Raw genomic sequence first — 22,729 nt, 5'->3', positions numbered from 1 at the left:
CAGTATACAATATAGCTCAGTATTTTAATTATTTATTTTAAACCGTCATTATTGCTCAACTTTATCTAGGGTGTCAATAATTTTGATCTCCACTGTATACAGGTATTACATTGGCTATCACTGTAATGAGCTCCACCCCAAACAAGACCAAATTAGGTTGGGCAGGACCGGATCAATTCTGAACTAATTCACAAGTTTAGACAGTACAGCACAGTAGAGCACAGTGGAGTACAGCACATCACAGTAGAGTACAGTATAGTAAAGTATAGTTCAATACAGTACAGTAGAGTACAATACAGTGCATTATACTGAACTCTACTTTTCTTTACTGTGTTGTGCTGTCCAAACTAGTGAAACAACCTTATTGTGTTTTTATGTATTTGTAATACACTTTTTATATATTCTGGTAGATGTTTTCTAAGACCATTTTTCCATCTTTTTGTCCAGAAATCAAATCCATTATGTATGCCTAATTTTAAAGATGGAAATGGTAGAAACATTTCTCAATTTCTCCAAAATATAGTATTAGCTTTCATTTGGCACCCAATTTGATATGCTGCTATAAACTTCACGCTGGTGCTTCTGGGTCCTTTTTTTTTTTACATGGAAACAGAAATATCTTAACTGACAAGGCTCAGATTGTTTTGTCTTTATGGACAATTAGCACTGATGTGATTTACCAGTACTGTTCCATGGGAGACCCCAAAAGATAACATCTCTTGAACATTTGATGTGAATGAATTTGACACCACTGTCTCTGTCCTGTCTGCCCTCTCAGAGCTGTGGGGGACTTCCTCTTCTCTGTCAGTTCATTGTACTTCCTGCCTTAATCAGTCATGGATCAGACACACACATAGGATTGTCTGCCGTGAGTATTTAGCACCTCTGAACAGAGTCCGGGGCTGAAGTTTGTACTTGCTCACATATAGCCGATCTCGGCAAAGTACTTGAGTTTCTAGTTTTAATGTCACATGCGCAACAAGTACATTGAAATGCCTTTCTTGCTAGCTCTAACCCCAACGATGCAGTAATAAATAATAATGTAATACTAAAAATAACAAGTTTGAACAAAAACACACAAGATATAAAAATAAGAAATTAAAAGCAATTTACAGTTGGTACTTGTTTTATCAGTTTTAGGCCTTTGGCTGATTGAGGAGGAAAATCAGAGATGAAGACGAAAGATTAGTATAAAGCGCAGAAAATGGGTTAAGTCGTGGATACTGCAGCGATAGGATCAATTTGCATATCCACATTTTTGCCGTGAGCTGGAATCACATGAAATATCTGATTTCAAGAATTTTGCCCGACACTTTCCTGAGCAGTTTCACATGTTGAAAGAGTCGGCCACTCCACTCATCCAGAGGCAGAATATAAACTACAGGGATTGCATCTCGGTGGGAGAACATCTCATGATTACGCTGTGCTTCTTGACAATGGGTAAGCTAATAATTTTTTCGAAAGACACAGCAAACTGGTTTTCCTGAGCTATAATAATAGCTAGCTCGTAACATAAGCTGGTTAACTAACATTTTCAGACAGAAAAGATAAATAGCTAGCTTAAGCTAGCTAATGTTGTAGCTATACCATTTGATGGCATATACTTGAACAAAACACTTGGCTAGATGGCTATCGTCAAACAATGTTGGTTGATTATAACATATTTGCCTAGTTAAATAAAGGTTAAATAAAAAATGAAAATGTTGAATCTTGATACTTGGCTTCGTATAGTTCTGAGTATAGTTATAGCTTTGAGGTTAGCCAGACAACATTTGTTTACAATTTCTGTTTTGATCTAAAATCACCTAATGGGTCTACCAGTTGTACTGTGAGCAGTTTGATGAGTTCATTTGTGTTTGACATGATCTCTGGAGTTGATGTGATAAATATTGTCTTTCCACCCTCTAAAATGCATTGTGTTTTCTATTCTGTTTCTCAGTGCCCAGACGCAGTAGACGAGTGGTAGGAAGTAGCCCTTGGATTCCAACAGCAATCAGATTCTCCTCTTTGTTTAGGAGCATTGGATGGAAAACATGTAACCACGGTCTGGATCCATATCATTCAATTACACAACTCTATTATGTAGATGGCACTGGTGGACAGCAATTACAGGTACCTGTACGTTGATGTTGGATACAATGGACCGGTTTCAAATGGCGGGCTGTTTCGCAGATGTTCTTTACAGGATGCCTTAATGAAGAGGACCGCCAAACATCCCTGCTGATGCGCCACCTTCCTGACACCGACCATCTGGCTCCGTACACTATCGCTGCAGATGAGGTATTTCCCCTGAAGCCGAACTCATGAAGCCACATCCACAAGGTCTTCAACCACAGGTTGTCATGTGCTCGGAGGGTCATGGAAAATGCCTTTGGCGGCCTAGCTAGTCGTTTCAGAGTCTTCCTGACCACCGTCAACCTTTATCTTGAGAGAGTGGTGGAAGTTTTGTTGCCTTGCTTTGCTTTACACAACTTCCTGCAGAGTGAGTGCATGGACCGATACGCACATGACATTGTTGACATGGATGGGGCCAATCATGAAACTTTCCCAGGAAGATAGAGACAAGACCCTCTCCTACCGCATTACTCTCTGCCATACACCACTAATACTGAAGTGAGAGCTAAGCAGCACAGAGAAACACTTTGCAGTTATTTCATGTCTGTGCATGCAGTGCATTTTCAGTGGGACAAAATAACTACAGCCTAGCCCATTTGATTAGAAATTTAGCCCAGCAGTCACCACCACAGTCATTCATGTGGCATGTTTAAAAGCAAAGAGCATGCATGTTGTTTTGCTCAGAAAACTGGGTGTACACCTTTTTACTTATTCTGTGCTGGTGTTTTAAGTTGGTTGTAACCCCATGCGATACAAAAACAACATTAAAATGCTACTTTGACTGCCTGTCTGTTTCTGGCTTGTTTAGATTTTATTGTTCCATCACATACAATATGTCATAACTTTGTACACAACACTGAGTAAGAATGATCAGCAAATGATTCTTTAGCGAGCCAGAATGCAATACTAGCCACCCAAGCCTTGATTAAAGGAAAGGAATATACCTAGTAAGTTGCACAACTGAATGTCTTCAACTGAAATGTGTCTTCCACATTTAACCCAACCCCTCTGAATCAGAGAGGTGCAGGGGGCTGCCATAATCAACATCCACACCTTCAGTGCCCGGGGATGAAATGCAGATTTTGACCTTGTCAGGTCAGGGATTTGATCCAGCAACCTTTCAGTTACTGGCCCAACGCACTAACCACTAGGCTACCTGCTGCCATTAGAATGTGTGTATGATCTACTCATCTCCAGGCCCATTAAACTGGAATGGTTTGTTTTAAATCTGCAAATCAAGAACACACAGAGACTACCTTTGTTTAGCATGTGTAATATGAAGATAAAATTAGGCATGTTTCTCCTTCATCTGATAGAACTGACTAGTCAGGCAGATCTTAAGAATAGTTACAGATTTAAACCATGCACAAGTCTGAGCTTCTTTTATTTTGTGAAAAGTGTAGTGCATTCGGAAGTATTCAGACCCCTTCCCTTTTTTCCAACAGAAATACGTTTTTTACATAAGTATTCGGACTCTTTGCTATGAGTCTCGAAATTGAGCTCAGGTGCATCGTGTTTTCATTGATCATCCTTGAGGTGATTCTACAACTGGATTTGGAGTCCACCCATGGTGACTTCAATTGATTGGACATGATTTGGAAAGACACATACCTGTCTATATAAGATCTCACAGTTGACCGTGCATGACAGAGCGAAGACCAAGCCACAAGGTCAAATTAATTGTCCGTAGAGCTCAGAGACAGGATTGTGTCATGGTACAGATCTGAGGAAGGGTACCAAAACATTTCTACAGCATTGAAGGTCCCCAAGAACACAGTGGCCCCCATAAGTCTTAAATGGAAGAAGTTTGGAACCACCAAGACTCTTCCTAGAGCTGGCAGCCCGGCCAAACAGTTCCTCTGTGGAGATGGGATAACCTCCTAGAAGGACAACCATCTCTGCAGCACTCCACCAATCAGGCCTTTACGGTATAGAGGCCAGATGGATACCACTCCTCAGTAAAAGGCACATGACAGCCCGCTTGGAACTTATCAAAAGGCACCTAAAGGATTCTCAGACCATGAGAAACAAGATAGAACTATTTTGCCTGAATGCCAAGCGTCACGTCTGGAGGAAACCTGGCACCATCCCTACGGTGAAGGATGGTGGCGGTAGCATCATGCTGTGGGGATGTTTTTCAGTGGTACGGACTGGGAGACTATTTGGCATAGAGGGAAAGATGAACAGAGCAAAGTACAGAGACATCCTTGATGAAAACCTGCTCCAGACCACTCAGGACCTCAGACTGGGGCAAAGGTTCACCTTCCAACAGGACACCGATCCTGAGCACACAGCCAAGACAATGCAGGAGTGGCTTCGGGACAAGTCTCTGAATGTCCTTGGGTGGCCCAACCAGAACGCGGACTTGAACCTAATCTAACATCTCTGGAGAGACCTGAAAATAGCTGTGCAGCGACACTCTCCATCCAAACTGACTGAGCTTGACAGGATCGGCTGAGAAGAATAGGAGAAGCTCCTCAAAAACAGGTGTGCCAAGCTTGTAGCTTAACACCCAAGAAGACTTGAGGCTGAAATTGCTGCCGAAGGTGCTTCAAAAAAGTAGTGAGTAAAGAGTCTGAAAACGTATGTAAATATGATATTTCAGTTTTACATTTTCTATGAACTTGCAAAAAAGAATCTTGGTTGGCTCGTCAGGCTCCCATGCCTCAGCCGGCTCGACAGGTTCCCGCTCCCCAGCTGGCTCTACAGGTTTTTTTATTTGTTTTATTTCACCTTTAGGCTGTATTTACGATCCCGGATCCGGGATGGCTAGTATCAAGAGGATTAACACTGGAGTAATAGAAGAGCAGATAATGATGAGCAGATGATGGTGTGTAAGTAGTGATATTGGTGTGCAAAAGAGCAGCAAAGTAAATAAAAACAATATGGGGATGAGGTAGGTAGAATGGTTGGGCTATTTACAGATGGACTATGTACAGCTGCAGCAATCAGTTAGCTGCTCAGATAGCTGATGTTTAAAGTTAGTGAGGGAAATGTAAGTCTCCAGCTTTAGCGATTTCTGCAATTCGTTCCAGTCACTGGCAGCAGAGAACTGAAAGGAAAGGCGGCCAAAGTAGGTGATGGCTTTGGGGATGACCAGTGAGATATACCTGCTGGAGCGAGTGCTATGGGTGGGTGCTGCTATGGTGACCAGTGAGCTGAGATAAGGTGGGCTTTACCTAGCAGAAACTTGTAGATGACCTGGAGCCAGTGGGTTTGGCGACGAATATGTAGTGAGGGCCAGCCGACTAGAGCATACAGGTCGCAGTGGTGGGTGGTATAAGGCGCTTTGGTAACAAAACGGATGGCACTGTGATAGACTGCATCCAATTTGCTGAGTAGAGTATTGGAACATATTTTGTAGATGACATCGCCGAAGTCGAGGATCGGTAGGATAGTCAGTTTTACTAGGGTAAGTTTGGCGGCGTGAGTGAAGGAGGCTATGTTACGAAATAGAAAGCCGATTCTAGATATGATTTTGGATTGAAGATGTTTGATATGAGTCTGGAAGGAGAGTTTATAGTCTAGCCAGACACCTAGGTATTTGTAGTTGTCCACGTATTCTAGGTCAGAACCGTCCAGAGTAGTGATGCTAGTCGGGCAGGCGGGTCAGCAAATGGTTGAAAAGCATGCATTTGGTTTTGCTATGCATTTGGTTTTGGCCATCATACGTGGGCGAGTAGGCTGTATCTGTCCTCCTCAGGACTATCCTAAGGAACACATTTTGGGGGGGGGGGTGTATACTGAACAAAAATATACATTTACATTTACATTTAAGTCATTTAGCAGACGCTCTTATCCAGAGCGACTTACAAATTGGTGCATTCACCTTATGACATCCAGTGGAACAGCCACTTTACAATAGTGCATCTAAATCTTTTAAGGGGGGTGAGAAGGATTACTTTATCCTATCCTAGGTATTCCTTAAAGAGGTGGGGTTTCAGGTGTCTCCGGAAGGTGGTGATTGACTCCGCTGTCCTGGCGTCGTGAGGGAGTTTGTTCCACCATTGGGGGCCAGAGCAGCGAACAGTTTTGACTGGGCTGAGCGGGAACTGTACTTCCTCAGTGGTAGGGAGGCGAGCAGGCCAGAGGTGGATGAACGCAGTGCCCTTGTTTGGGTGTAGGGCCTGATCAGAGCCTGGAGGTACTGAGGTGCCGTTCCCCTCACAGCTCCGTAGGCAAGCACCATGGTCTTGTAGCGGATGCGAGCTTCAACTGGAAGCCAGTGGAGAGAGCGGAGGAGCGGGGTGACGTGAGAGAACTTGGGAAGGTTGAACACCAGACGGGCTGCGGCGTTCTGGATGAGTTGTAGGGGTTTAATGGCACAGGCAGGGAGCCCAGCCAACAGCGGTTGCAGTAACCCAGACGGGAGATGACAAGTGCCTGGATTAGGACCTGCGCCGCTTCCTGTGTGAGGCAGGGTCGTACTCTGCGGATGTTGTAGAGCATGAACCTACAGGAACGGGCCACCGCCTTGATGTTAGTTGAGAACGACAGGGTGTTGTCCAGGATCACGCCAAGGTTCTTAGCGCTCTGGGAGGAGGACACTATGGAGTTGTCAACCGTGATGGCGAGATCATGGAGCTGGCAGTCCTTCCCGGGAGGAAGAGCAGCTCCGTCTTGCCGAGGTTCAGCTTGAGGTGGTGATCCGTCATCCACACTGATATGTCTGCCAGACATGCAGAGATGCGATTCGCCACCTGGTCATCAGAAGGGGGAAAGGAGAAGATTAATTGTGTGTCGTCTGCATAGCAATGATAGGAGAGACCATGTGAGGTTATGACAGAGCCAAGTGACTTGGTGTATAGCGAGAATAGGAGAGGGCCTAGAACAGAGCCCTGGGGGACACCAGTGGTGAGAGCGCGTGGTGAGGAGACAGATTCTCGCCACGCCACCTGGTAGAGCGACCTGTCAGGTAGGACGCAATCCAAGCGTGGGCCGCGCCAGAGATGCCCAACTCGGAGAGGGTGGAGAGGAGGATCTGATGGTTCACAGTATCGAAGGCAGCCGATAGGTCTAGAAGGATGAGAGCAGAGGAGAGAGAGTTAGCTTTAGCAGTGCGGAGCGCCTCCGTGATACAGAGAAGAGCAGTCTCAGTTGAATGACTAGTCTTGAAACCTGACTGATTTGGATCAAGAAGGTCATTCTGAGAGAGATAGCGGGAGAGCTGGCCAAGGACGGCACGTTCAAGAGTTTTGGAGAGAAAAGAAAGAATGGATACTGGTCTGTAGTTGTTGACATCGGAGGGATCGAGTGTAGGTTTTTTCAGAAGGGGGTGCAACTCTCGCTCTCTTGAAGACGGAAGGGACGTGCCAGCGGTCAGGGATGAGTTGATGAGCGAGGTGAGGTAAGGGAGAAGGTCTCCGGAAATGGTCTGGAGAAGAGAGGAGGGATAGGGTCAAGCGGGCAGGTTGTTGGGTGGCCGGCCGTCACAAGACGCGAGATTTCATCTGGAGAGAGAGGGGAGAAAGAGGTCAGAGCACAGGGTAGGCAGAACCAGCAGTGTGAGCAGAACCAGTTTGACTTAGCAAACGAGGATCGGATGTCGTCGACCTTCTTTTCAAAATGGTTGACGAAGTCATCTGCAGAGAGGGAGGAGGGGGGGATTCAGGAGGGAGGAGAAGGTGGCAAAGAGCTTCCTAGGGTTAGAGGCAGATGCTTGGAATTTAGAGTGGTAGAAAGTGGCTTTAGCAGCAGAGACAGAGGAGGAAAATGTAGAGAGGAGGGAGTGAAAGGATGCCAGGTCCACAGGGGGCGAGGTTTCCTCCATATCCGCTCGGCTGCCCGGAGCCCTGTTCTGTGAGCTCGCAATGAGTCGTCGAGCCACGGAGCGGGAGGGAGGACCGAGCCGGCCTGGAGGATAGGGGACATAGAGAGTCAAAGGATGCAGAAAGGGAGGAGAGGAGGGTTGAGGAGGCAGAATCAGGAGATAGGTTGGAGAAGGTTTGAGCAGAGGGAAGAGATGATAGGATGGAAGAGGAGAGAGTAGCGGGGAGAGAGAGCGAAGGTTGGGACGGCGCGATACCATCCGAGTAGGGGCAGTGTGGGAAGTGTTGGATGAGAGCGAGAGGGAAAAGGATACAAGGTAGTGGTCGGAGACTTGGAGGGGAGTTGCAATGAGGTTAGTGGAAGAACAGCATCTAGTAAAGATGAGGTTGAGCGTATTGCCTGCCTTGTGAGTAGGGGGAAGGTGAGAGGGTGAGGTCAAAAGAGGAGAGGATTGGAAAGAAGGAGGCAGAGAGGAATGAGTCAAAGGTAGACGTGGGGAGGTTAAAGTCGCCCAGAACTGTGAGAGGTGAGCCGTCCTCAGGAAAGGAGCTTATCAAGGCATCAAGCTCATTGATGAACTCTCCGAGGGGACCTGGAGGGCGATAAATGATAAGGATGTTAAGCTTGAAAGGGCTGGTAACTGTGACAGCATGGAATTCAAAGGAGGCGATAGACAGATGGGTAAGGGAGAAAGAGAGAATGACCACTTGGGAGAGATGAGGATCCCGGTGCCACCACCCCGCTGACCAGAAGCTCTCGGGTGTGCGAGAACACGTGGGCGGACGAAGAGAGAGCAGTAGGAGTAGCAGTGTTATCTGTGGTGATCCATGTTTCCGTCAGTGCCAAGAAGTCGAGGGACTGGAGGGAGGCATAGGCTGAGATGAACTCTGCCTTGTTGGCCGCAGATCGGCAGCTCCACGTGGGTCGTGCGCGCTGGGGCCACCAGATTAGGGTGGCCGCGGCCACGCGGTGTGGAGCGTTTGTATGGTCTGTGCAGAGAGGAGAGAACAGGGATAGACAGACACATAGTTGACAGGCTACAGAAGAGGCTACGCTAATGCAAGGAGATTGAATGACAAGTGGACTACACGTCTCGAATGTTCAGAAAGTTTTTACGTAGCAAGAATCTTATTGACTAAAATTATTAAAATGATACAGTACTGCTGAAGAAGGCTAGCTGGCAGTGGCTGCGTTGTTGACTTTGTAGGCGAGCTGGCAGTGGCTGCGTTGTTGACACTACACTAATCAAGTCGTTCCGTTGAGTGTAATAGTTTCTACAGTGCTGCTATTCGGGGGCTAGCTGGCTAGCTGGCTAGCTAGCAGTGTTGATTACGTTATGTTGCGTTAAAAGAACGACAATAGCTGGCTAGCTAACCTAGAAAATCGCTCTAGACTACACAATTATCTTAGATACAAAGACGGCTATGTAGCTAGCTATGTAGCTAGCTACGATCAAACAAATCAAACCGTTGTGCTGTAATGAAATGAAATGAAAATGTGATACTACCTGTGGAGCGAAGCGGAATGCGACCGGGTTGTTGAGTGCGGAAGTTCTATTCGTGATTGGCTAGCTGTTGGCTAGCTAGCAGTGTCTCCTACGTTAAGGACGACAAATAGCTGGCTAGCTAACCTCGGTAAATTAAGATAATCACTCTAAGACTACACACTCTAAACTACACAATTATCTTGGATACGAAGACAGCAAAGACAACTATGTAGCTAGCTAACACTACACTAATCAAGTCGTTCAGTTGAGTGTAATAGTTTCTACAGTGCTGCTATTCGGTAGACGGTGGACTTTGCTAGCTGGCTGCTGCTGGGCAGATAGCAGTGTAGACTACGTTAGGACGACGAAATACGATAATTACGCAATTATCTTTGATACAAAGACGGCTATGTAGCTAGCTAAGAAGAAATTGCTAAGATTAGACAAATCAAACCGTTGTACAATAATGAAATGTAATGAAATGTAATGAAAAGTTATACTACCTGCGGACCGAAACCGCTAACCCGGAAGTACGTAACGCAACAACATGTAAAGTGTTGCTCCTATGTTTCATGAGCTGAAAAATCCCAGAAATGTTACATATGCACAATAAGCTTATTTCTCAATTGTTTTTGGCACAAATTTGTTTTCATTCCTGTTAGTGAGCCTTTCTCCTTTGCCAAGATAATTCATCCACCTGACAGGTGTGGCATATCAAGAAGCTGATTAAATAGCATGATCATTACACAAGTGCACCTTGTGCTGGGGACAGTAAAAGACCATAAGCTGCCTCCAACTTCGTTTTAGATAACTTGGCAGTACATCCAACCGACCTCACAACCGCACACCTCCCCACATGTAACCATGCCATCCCAGGACCTCCACATCTGGCTTCTTCAACTGCAGGATCATCTGAGGGAAGGGGGGTGGGCGGGTGGTGAGGAATATTTCTGTCTGTAATAAAGCCCTTTAGTGGGGAAAAACTCATTCTGACTGGCTAGGCCTGGCTACCCAGTGGGTGGGCCTGGCTGCCAAGTGGATGGGCCCATAGCTCTACCCCTGCCCAGTCATGTGAAATCCATAGATTAGGGCCTCGTGAATTTATTTCAATTGATTTCTTTCTTTCTATGAACTGTAACTCAGTCAAATCTTTGTAATTGTTTTATGTTGCATTTATATTTTAGTTCAGTATAGCTACATACCCACACTTTCATATAAAAGCAGCAGGATCTGATCTTATGGGAACAAGTTGCTTCAATTGATGTTTATTTACCTGGGAGTTCAAGTTGGATACAGAGGCTCTCTGCTTATATGGGGCACCAGAAAGTGCAGTATCTGAAGGATGAAGATTTGTCTTCCCGTGCCCCTTCCATCAGCACTACCTATCGGCAGTCAGATTCACGGTGTGTTTCACACTTTAGGGGCAGGACAATTTCTCTTTAAACTTCTGGCAAAACTTTTATGGTGATCAGTTTTTAACTCACAACTTGCAAAATATGTAGTAGGTTGTCTCTCCGTTGACCAATTTCATATGCATTTGCTCAGCACAGTGTATTTAATGCAATTTTGCACTGTATTTATGCACTCAAAATGTGCTTTGGATTTTTCAATTTTTTTATGAATGCGTGTCCATTTTCACTGTATGGATCCCACGCCATGACATTTCCAACATAACTACTTCACACAGCCCCTCCGCCTTGGTCGGTTAGCAATTTGCCTTTTAAGCACAATGCATTGTGGGATCCAACTGTTTAATCCTGGGGCATTAGAATGGAGGATACATTCCTGCTGGCAAAAGAATTGCCCTCTCGTCACGGAGGTGACTCGGGAACATCCCAATTACCACTCTTACCAAACCTCTGCCATCACAATTGAGAGTGGAAGGAAGACTACCTTGTTAAAGAAGGGGTGGAGGAAGAAGAGTGAGTGATTTGACCTTGGCCATCTGTCTGTAGGGGAGTGCCGACAGGTCGAATGCGACGTGCATGTAAAGCAACAGGTCCCATCTGAATGCAGACTCACTACCATGCTCCACCACGCACTGCACGGTCGCACTGCACGGTCATACTGCCAGGCCAGCCCTGCAGCAGACAGGATGATATAAGGTCTGACAAGAGCGATCAATATTTTATCAGATATGAAATCCCAAAAAATGACATTTGAGGTGTATTATGAAATTATGTGGATCTGGGCTGAGCAACAAGCGTGACATCAATCATTATACACTCGTCCTCTTTTAGCCCACAGCTCTGAGGGGAAGGAGGGCCAGTAGAGAGGGGTTGGACTGGTTCTCTCAGTATTCAAAGTCAAAATAATGTACTTCTGTATTCCTCCCCAGGAGTGGAAATCAATGGGGGGAAAACCTTGCCAGAGCTCCTGGACTGTCCATGCTGTGTTGGCAGGCAGGGTGTGGACAAAGACTGGTGTTTTTTTTTTACTGCCGTGTGTGTGTGTGTGTGTGTGTGTGTGTGTGTGTGGGAGTTATATTGTCTGATATGTTTGTTTGTTTCACTAGAGCAGCAGGTAACACAGACCTCCGTCTTTGTCCTAACGAGCCCCTCTCATCTCGCCAAACGCAACATTGACTGAATAGCTACTGTTTTTCACTATGAGTGTTTGTGTGTGTCTGTGTCTGTGTACTGCATTCGTCTTTGCTTTTGTGTCAGTGTGTCTGTGATAGTGGATTATCTGGACCCATGCCGGAGGCTCAGTGTGTTCTGAATAGCGGTGTAACGGTACACGTATTACCGAAACATTCGTACTGGGTTTTCCTCGGTTTGGTCCGAACTGTGAACCCGAATGAATACATGAACAAATACACATATACATATATATATATATATATATATATATTTATTTATATATACAGTACCCGTCAAAAGTTTGGACACCTACTCATTCAAGGATTTTTCTTTATTTTTACTATTTTACACATTGAAGAATCAGTGAGTGCATCAACTATGAAACAACACATATGGAATCATGTAGTAACCAAAAAAAGTGTTAAACAAATCAAAATATATTTTATATTAGAGATTCTTCACAGTAACCACCCTTTACCTTGATGACAGCTTTGCAAACTCTTGGCATTCTCTCGACCAGCTTCACCTGGAATGCTTTTCCAACAGTCTTGAAGGAGTTCCCACATATGCTGAGCACTTGTTGGCTGCTTTTCCTTCACTCTGCGGTCCAACTCATCCCAAACCATCTCAATTGGGTTGTGGTTGGGGGATTATGGAGGCCAGGTCATCTAATGCAACAGCCTGAAGGTGTGTTGGGTTATTGTCTTGTTGAAAAACAAATGACAGTCCCTCTAAGCGCAAACCAGATGGAATTCTAAATAAATCACTGACAGTGTCACCAGCAAAGCACCATCACACCTCCTCCTCCATGCTTCACAGTGGGAACCACACATGCAGAGATCATCTGTTCACCTACTCTGCGTCTCAAAAAGTCATGGCGGTTGGAACCCAAAATCTCAAATTTGGTCTCATCAGACCAAAGGACAGATTTCCACCAGTCTAATGTCCATTGCTCATGTTTCTTGGCCCAAGCAAGTCTTTTCTTCTCATTGGTATCCTTTTGTAGTGGTTTCTTTGCAGCATTTCGACCATGAACACCTGATTCATACAGTCTCCTCTTAATAACCTCTTAGAGCAAGGTGAGACGCTAGCGTCTCACTTAGCCAACAGGAAATGCAAATGCGCAACACCAAATGCTAATAGTACTTGCTAAAACTCAAACTTTCATTAAACCACACATTAAACAAAATAATTAGCGTAGCAGGCGCTACACAAAACGCAGAAATAAAATATTAAACATTCATTACCTTTGACGAGCTTATTTGTTGGCACTCCTATATGTCCCATAAACATCACAATTGGATCTTTTTTTCCGATTAAATCTGTCCATGTATACCCAAAATGTCCATTTATGAAGCCCGTCTGATCCAGGAAAAACAGCTTTCCAAAACGCAACGTCATTTTTTTAATTAAAAAAGTTGCCTATAACCTTTGACAAAACACTTCAAACTACTTTTGTAATCCAACTTTAGGTATTAGTAAACGTTAATAATCAATCAAATTGATCACGGGGCGATCTGTGTTCAATAGCAGCAGGTCTTGAAATAATGGTCGATATTCTCTCTTTCATAACTTTCCGGTGTACCCGATGACAGGAAGTGCCTATTCTTCCTTTCACCAAGGATTAACTTCAACCCAATTTCCAAGACTGGCGACATCGTGTGGAAGCTGTAGGAATTGTAAACTGGGAGCTATCTATTTTCCCTTGTTATAGACAATACAGACAACTGGTGGAGGGATATATATATTTTTGGTGAACAGTTTTCCTTGGGGTTTTGCCTGCTACACACGTTCTGTTATAGTCACAGACATGATTTAACCAGTTTTAGAAACTTCAGAGTATCCACACATACTAATCATATGCATATACTATATTCCTGGCATGAGTAGCAGGACGTTGAACATTTGCGCGATTTTTAACAAAAAGTTGAAAAAATTCACCCGATCTTTAAGAGGTTTTAACAGTTGATGTTGAGGTTTGTCTGTTACTTGAACTCTGTGAAGCATTTGTTTGGGCTGCAATTTCTGAGGCTGGTAACTCTAATGAACTTATCCTCTGCAGCAGAGGTAACTCTGGGTCTTCCTTTCCTGTGGCGGTCCTCATGAGAGCTAGTTTCATCATAGCACTTGATGGTTTTTGCGACTGCACTTAAAGAAATGTTCCATATTGACTGACCTTCATGTCTTATAGTAAGGGTGGACTGTTGTTTCTCTTTGCTTTTTTGAGCTGTTCTTGCCATAATATGGACTTGGTCTTTTACCAAATAGGGCTATCTTTTGTATTACCACCCCTACCTTGTCACAACACAACTGATTAGCTCAAACGCATTAAGTAGTAAGGGAATTCCAAAAGTTAACGTTTAACAAGGCACACCTGTTAATTTAAATGCATTCCAGGTGACTACCTCATGAATCTGGTAGAGAGAATGCCAGGAATGTGCAAAGCTGTCATCAACGCAAAGGGTGGCTACTTTGAAGAATGTCAAATATCAAATATATTTTTATTTGGTTACTGCATGATTCCATATGTGTTATTTCATGGTCTTCACTATTATTGTACAATGTACAAAATACTACAAATAAAGACAAACCTTTGAATGAGTAGGTGTGTCCAAACTTTTGACTGGTAGTGTATATGCTATGCTTACGCTGCGTTGTATATCCCTTGACTAAATCTGAGCTAAAGAAAACATTGAAGGCATCGTATCCCTTGAAATACATATTTCAACTATAAGAGAAAGTGATATCCACATAGGGTCCTGGGGCACATCGTAATTCATTGTCTATATCCCTGTGGAGCACATCATTGATTTGTCTGCGATTCATAGTAGTAGTTGTAGATGATTGAATTGTGCTGAATTGACGATGCATTAGGTGTGTTCTCCAAGGGTGATATTCTGACACCGGAAGTGTTCATTACCTATTTTAACCACAAACAGACATAAATAAGACCATAATGCGTCCGAGACTGGATATTTACGGCCGGATCTAATCAGAGATAAACAGAAATCTCTCACCAAAGTTATTGACAGGATGCATCATTTATTGGACATTTGTGTTAAATCACCCCACAGGGTTGTAATTTCTGTGGTATTTACTCATATGTCCCTAAGGTCACCATCTCAAAGTACACCTTCCCACTCTTCTGTCCACAGGATTCTCAGTAACAACAAGATCTCACTACTGAGAAACGCCTCCTTCTTTGGCCTGACAATCCTGGAGAAACTGTAAGTAAGCCAAATGCTGCAGGGAATTTTCCTGTTTGTCCTCGCCTGAGCCATAATGTCTGTCATCATGAAAATGAACCTGCCTGCGCTGTGGAAGGGTCGGTGCAAAGGGACAGCCATGGGAGCTAGGGTAACGCTCAAGAGGCGGTTGTTGTTAATGCTAGCCCAAATCAAGTCGTTGACTGCATCCACCTTCAAGCCACCACACTTAACCTCAATTGCCTGAGTCAATGTCTTAAAATGCATAATACATAAACTGTAAGTCGGTACAATTTGGCTTTGTAATGTGATGGGGCACTGATTGTGATGATAACTCTGCTGTCAGTTGAGATGTCACTGTGGTCTGCATACAAATTAATAATGTCAAATTTCTCCTTGTGGACAATAAAGTGTCTCATATCATATATACAGTGGGGAGAACAAGTATTTGATACACTGCCGATTTTGCAGGTTTTCCCACTTACAAAGCATGTAGAGATCTGTACATTTTATCATAGGTACACTTCAACTGTGAGAGATGGAATCTAAAACAAAAATCCAGAAAATCACATTGTATGATTTTTAAGTAATTTATTTACATTTTATTGCATGACATAAGTATTTGATCACCTACCAACCAGTAAGAATTCCGACTCTCACAGACCTGTTCGTTTTTCTTTAAGAAGCCCTCCTTTTCTCCACTCATTAACTGTATTAACTGCACCTGTTTGAACTCGTTACCTGCATAAAAGACACCTGTCCACACACTCAATCAAACAGACTCCAACCTCTCCACAATGGCCAAGACCAAATAAACGTTTATTTTTCACATGCACAGGATACAGAAGGTGTAAGCGATACAGTGAAATTGTTACTTGCATAGAAGCAAAAACAGAAAGTGTCCAGATAAAAAATATTGTCAATATTTTATAATTATAAGAGGTGACCAATAACCTGATAGTCACTCTGACAGAGCTCTATAGATCCTCTGTGGAGATGGGAGAACCTTCCAGAAAGAAAACCATCTCTGCAGCACTCTACCAATCAGGCCTTTATGTTAGAGTGGCCAGACGGGAACCACTCTTCAGCAAAAGGCACAAAACTGCCCACTTGGAGTTTGCCAAAAGGCACCTGAAGACTCTCAGAACATGAGAAACAAGATTCTCTGGTCTGATGAAACCAGTATTAAACTCGTTGGTCTGAATGCCAAGCATCACGTTTGGAGGAAACCTTACACCATCCCTACGGTGAAGCGTGGTGGTGGCAGCATCATGCTGTGAGGATGCAGGGACTGGGAGACTAGTCAGCATTGAGGTGAAGATGAAAGGAGCAAGATATAAAGAGATCATTGACGTAAACCTGCTCCAGAGCGCTCAAAACCTCAGACTGGAGCGAAGGTTCATCTTCCAACAGGACAATGACGCTAAGCACACAGCCAAGACAACGCAGGAGTGACTTCGGGACAAGTCTCGGAATGTCCTTGAGTGGCCCAGCCAGAGCCTGAACCCGATCAAACATCTCTGGAGAGAACTGAAAATAGCTGTGCAGCAACCCTCCCCATCTTACCTGATAGAGCTTGAGAGGATTTGCCAGAGAAAAATGGGAGAAACTCCCAAAATACAGGTTGCCAAGCTTGTAGTGTCATACCCAAGAAGTCTCAAGGCTGTAATCGCGGCCAAAGGTGCTTCAACAAAGTTCTGAGTAAAGGGTCTGAATAATTAAAAATGTTTACAAAAACCTCTGAAAACCTGTTTTTTCTTTGTCATTATGGGGTATTGTGTGTAGATTGATGAGGGGAAAAAATTATAATTTACCCCCAGAGGTACGCGCAGTGTCGTCGGGGGTACGCCAAATTAAAATTTGTAGTCTAAAAATTAAACCATCTAGTGTTCAGCGAAATAACAACACAACATTGTTCTGCTCCACGAGCACATCCAATGCTAGCATCAGTATTTCTACATTTGTTGTTAGCCCATGGACACTGCTTGGACACTGACAGTTGGGAATCTGATGCAGCTGAAGAGCTACTGCCTCCTTACTCGGGAAAGCACTGGAGCCCAGGACAACAGGAGAGGATATTTTTAAAGTACTGGACAGCTTTGTGACATCAAATAGACTTTGGTGGTCAAGATGTGACAGGGAGACATAGTGGAGTGGTAAAGGTTGTGCAAGCAGTTGCTCCCGACGACACTTGGGTACACTGCAGCATCCACTGAGATGCTCTTGTTGCCAAGGGGATGCCTGACAGCTTGAAATATATTTTGGACACTACAGTGAAAATGGTTAACTTTAATGCTAGGCCCCTGAACTCTTGTGTATTTTCTGCTCTATGCAATGATAAGGGTAGCGACCATGTAACGCTTTTACAAAATACAGAATTTCGCTGGTTATCAAAGGGCAAAGTATAGACATGTTTTTTTGTATTGAGAGACAAGCTTAAAGTTCTCTTTACTTACCATCATTTTCACTTGTCTGACCGCTTGCATGATGATGACTTTCTCACACTACTGGCCTATCTGGGTTTTCGCCAGAATGATCTGAAACTAAGATTACAGGGACTCTCCACAACTATATTCAATGTGCGGAACAAAATTGAGGCTATGATTAAGAATTTGGAGCTCTTCTCTGTCTGCATTAACAAGGACAACACGCAGGTGTTTCCATCATTGTATGATTTTTTGTGTGCCAATGAACTCAAGCTTACGGACAATGTCAAATGTGATATAGCGAAGCACCTGCGTGAGTTGGGTGCGCAATTACGCAGGGATATTCCCGAAACGGATGACACAAACAACTGGATTTGTTATCCCTTTCATGCCCTGCCTCCAGTCCACTTACCGCTACCTGAACAAGAGGGCCTCATCGAAATTGCAAGCGGTTCTGTGAAAATTGAATTTAATCAGAAGCCACTGCCAGATTTCTGGATTGGGCTGCGCTCAGCGCTCCTTTGCAAATCATGCTGTTAAGATACTGATGCCCTTTGCAACCATGTACCTATGTGAGAGTGGATTCTCGGCCCTCACTAGCATGACAATTAAATACAGGCACAGACTGTGTGGAAAGGATTTAAGACTGAGACTCTCTCCAATACAACCCAACATTGCAGAGTTATGTGCATCCTTTCAAGCACACCCTTCTAATTAACCTGTGGTGAATTATTCACCATTATTGATGAACAAATAAGGTTTTATATGTAAGATGGCTAAATAAAGAGCAAAATTATTGATTATTATTATTTGTGCCCTGGTCCTATAAGAGCTCTTTTTCACTTCCCACGAGCCGGGTTGTGACCAAAACTTACTCTCATTCTTATGTTTAATAAATGTATCGTATACTGTGTCAGGCTTACAATGATGGCAAAAAAACAACATTTGAGAGTGCGCTGACCCTGGTGCAAGAGGGGGTACACAGCTGGAGGTTGAGTATTTATAGGGGTACGGGACTATAAAAAGTTTGGGAACCGGTGCTCTACAACATTACGAATAATCTTCCAGCGATCACACACTGGTTAATATTCAGTGTTGCATACAGTGTCTCTACTGGATGTCGTAGAATCCTGTTTAGTGCTTAACCCTTGACATTCTATTTAATTTAGATGAGTAATCTAGTTCATTATCCCTCGTGTCTTTTAATGATGACCCTCCCTGTACTGTTTAGAGAATGATGTCATCGGTCTCAGTGTGATTGAGTTGTGCCATTAAGGACTGACCCTCTGATGATATACCCCACTGATTTGATGGATAGACAATAGCTACTGGTCCAGATCCAGGTCAAGGTCCTTCATCTATTCTGTGACTTTTGACCTCATGGCTGCCAGCTGTGGCTATTGGCAGCGCCTGCCGCCTGTGCTCTTAAGAACGGTGGGTGCCAAAGCACTGTTTGCAGGTGCCCTCAGTGAATGGGCTGTGGCGGCCAGCTGTTGCAAAGTCTGCCGTTTGGCACCCAGAGGGCAGTGGTGCTGACTAACAAGCTTACCCAGCACAGTCTGTGATGCTTTGGAGTGTTCTCTACCACACTGTGACCAGAGTCCTCATTACTGTACCCTGGATCTGGAAGAAAGAGGATGGATCTAGACACATTAGGATGAGGCTGAGCTGATGATTATACAGCATATTGCTTGGTTACTCAAGCATTTGAGGGTCTGGCGTGCATGCACCATCTGTGCTGCTGTGTTGTGTGGACTCTACCACTGTGAGTGTAACAGAGTGTCCCATTACTGTACCCTGGAACTGGAAGAGGAGCAGAGGTAGTTGGACATATTAGAATGACACTGGGCTGATGATTATACAGCATATTTCCTGGTGATCACTCAATAATTTGAGGGCATGGAATATGGTTCTGATAGTTTTAAAGATGGTATGATTATTGAGCTGCAGCCTATGTACCATTGATTGGCATATATTTGCAACCACTTGCTCGAGATTTATGTTTGTTGCAATCCTTTTGCCTCTTATGTCACCCAGGCTGTAATATGTAGATTCCTTTCACCACACCAGAGAAGAGATGTGTTGGGTGGTGGCCTGGGCTCATTATATGTCAAAGAGGGTCAGATTTATAGCGTGCATATGAACAAAGCACACCATACATATGTCATGATTTGACGATTTAGCAGTTCAATACTATCCCACAAAGTAAACTATCCCCATTCCATATAATTACATTTCCTTGAATCCTATGTCGTCACATTGAGAATTCAGTAATAGTATGACCTAAGTATGTATGTACAGTACATTTCGAAAGTATTCAGACCCGTTGACTTTTTCCACATTTTGTTACGTTACAGCCTTATTCTAAAATTGATTTTTAAAAAGCAAAAACAGCTTTTTTTGGTGCAAATATATTAAAAATAAAACATAAATAAGACATTTACATAAGTATTCAGACCCTTTACTCAGTACTTTGTCAAAGCACCTTTGGGCAGCAATTATAGCCTTGGGTATGACGGTACAAGCTTGGCACACCTGTATTTAGGGAGTTTCTCCCATTCTTCTTTGCAGATCCTCTCAAGCTCTGTCAGGTTAGATGGGGAGCATCGCTACACAGCGACCTCCAGGCGTGAGGCTTGGCATTCAGGCCAAAGAATCTTGTTTCTCATGGTTTGAGAGTCTTTAAGTGCCTTTTGGAAAACTGCAAGTGGGCTGTCCTGTGTCTTTTACTGAGTAGTGGCTTCCGTCTGGCAACTCTACCATAAAGGCCTGATTGGTGGAGTGCAGCAGAGATGATTGTCCTTCTGGAAGATTCACCCATCTTCACGGAGGAACTCTGGAGCTCTGTTAGACTGACCATCAGATTCTTGGTCACCTTCCTGACCACGCCCTTCTCCCCTGATTGCTTAGTTTGGCCGGGCCGCCAGCTTTAGGAAGAGTCTTAGTGGTTCCAAACTTATTCATTTTAAGAGTAATGCAGGCCACTGTGTTTTTGGGGATCTTCAATGCTGGATACATTTTTTGGTACCCTTCCCCAGATCTGTTTGTCGACTAAATCCTCTCTTGGAGCTCTACGGACAATTCCTTCAACCTCATAACTTAGGTTTTTCCTCTGACATGCACTGTCAACTGTGGGCCTTATATAGGCAGGTGTGTGCCTTTCCAAATCATGTCCAATCAATTGAATTAACCACAGGGAGTATCATGACTCAGGATATGACCCAGATGCAGATACGGGAGGCGATAGTACAGTTCTCAGATCATTTATTAAAACACGGGGAAGGCAAAGGGCAGGTTGAGGAAAGGCAGAGGTTTGTGATCAGGTCAGAGTCAGGCCGGTACAGGACGGCAGGCAGGCTCATAGTCAGGGCAGGCAGAGGTTCGTAATTAGGTCATAGTCAGGCAGGTACAGGACAGCAAGCTTGTTGGAAACAGGAGACAAAGGGCTGTGAGACAGGTTTTATCCTAGACACATGAAAAGTGGGATGTACAGTGGGGCAAAAAGGTATTTAGTCAGCCATCAATTGTGCAAGTTCTCCCACTTAAAAAGATGAGAGAGGCCTGTAATTTTCATCATAGGTACACTTCAACTATGACAGACAAAATAAGAAGACAAAAATCCAGAAAATTGAATTGTAGGATTTTTAATGAATTTATTTGCAAATTATGGTGGAAAATAAGTATTTGGTCGATAACAAAAGTTTCTCAATACTTTGTTATATACCCTTTGTTGGCAATGACAGAGGTCAAACGTTTTCCGTAAGTCTTCACAAGGTTTTCACACACTGTTGCTGGTATTTTGGCCCATTCCTCCATGCAGATCTCCTCTAGAGCAGTGATGTTTTGGGGCTGTTGCTGGGCAACACGGACTTTCAACTCCCTCCAAAGATTTTCTATGGGGTTGAGATCTGGAGACTGGCTAGGCCACTCCAAGACCTTGAAATGCTTCTTATGAAGCCACTCCTTGTTGCCCGGGTGGTGTGTTTGGGATCATTGTCATGATGAAAGACCCAGCCACGTTTCATCTTCAATTCCCTTGCTGATGGAAGGAGGTTTTCATTCAAAATCTCACGATACATGGCCCCATTAATTCTTTCCATTACACGGATCAGTCGTCCTGGTCCCTTTGCAGAAAAACTGCCCCAAAGCATGATGTTTCCACCCCCATGCTTCACAGTAGGTATGGTGTTCTTTGGATGCAACTCAGCATTCTTTGTCCTCCAAACACGACGAGTTGAGTTTTTACCAAAAAGTTATATTTTGGTTTCATCTGACCATATGACATTCTCCCAATCTTCTTCTGGATCATCCAAATGCTCTCTAGCAAACTTCAGACGGGCCTGGACATGTGCTGGCTTAAGCAGGGGGACACGTATGGCACTGCAGGATTTGAGTCCCTGGCGGCGTAGTGTTACTGATGGTAGGCTTTGTGACTTTGGTCCCAGCTCTCTGCAGGTCATTCACTAAGTCCCCCCGTGTGGTTCTGGGATTTTTGCTCACCGTTCTTGTGATCATTTTGACCCGACGGGGTGAGATCTTGCGTGGAGCCCCAGATCGAGGGAGATTATCAGTGGTCTTGTATGGCTTCCATTTCCTAATAATTGCTCCCACAGTTGATTTCTTCAAACCAAGCTGCTTACCTATTGCAGATTCAGTCTTCCCAGCCTGGTGCAGGTCTACAATTTTGTTTCTGGTGTCCTTTGACAGCTCTTTGTTCTTGGCCATAGTGGAGTTTGGAGTGTGACTGTTTGAGGTTGTGGACAGGTGTCTTTTATACTGATAACAAGTTCAAACAGGTGCCATCAATACAGGTAACGAGTGGAGGACAGAGGAGCCTCTTAAAGAAGAAGTTACAGGTCTGTGAGAGCCAGAAATCTTGCTTGTTTGTAGGTGACCAAATACTTATTTTCCACCATAATTTGCAAATAAATTCATTAAAAATCCTACAATGTGATTTTCTGGATTTTTTTCCTCATTTTGTCTGTCATAGTTGAAGTGTATCTATTATGAAAATTACAGGCCTCTCTCATCTTTTTAAGTGGGAGAACTTGCACAATTGGTGGCTGACTAAATACTTTTTTGCCCCACTGTATGTGATAGTGTGTGCCATAAATCAATCTGCATTTACTGCCCAACAGCCATTTA

The 22,729-nt window shown here is 43.9% G+C and overlaps 1 protein-coding gene across 3 annotated transcripts in view; it reads left to right on the top strand.

Moving 5' to 3' along the window:
• The window catches only part of LOC118369393 (adhesion G protein-coupled receptor A3-like), a 262,103-nt gene that overhangs the window by 37,941 nt on the left and 201,433 nt on the right, over positions 1-22,729 (top strand). For all 3 annotated transcript variants that reach the window (XR_008095029.1, XR_008095030.1, XM_052498400.1), the window contains exon 2: positions 15,108-15,179. Coding sequence is in view for 1 of the 3 variants with exons in the window: in XM_052498400.1 (XP_052354360.1) it covers positions 15,108-15,179 (72 nt within the window). In the remaining 2 variants the exon portion in view is untranslated. The remainder of the gene's footprint in view (positions 1-15,107; positions 15,180-22,729) is intronic.

The sequence above is a fragment of the Oncorhynchus keta genome, chromosome 36 (assembly GCF_023373465.1).
Source record: "Oncorhynchus keta strain PuntledgeMale-10-30-2019 chromosome 36, Oket_V2, whole genome shotgun sequence".
NCBI classification, from domain to species: Eukaryota; Metazoa; Chordata; class Actinopteri; order Salmoniformes; family Salmonidae; genus Oncorhynchus; species Oncorhynchus keta.
This window is presented reverse-complemented; position numbering and strand designations above follow the sequence as displayed.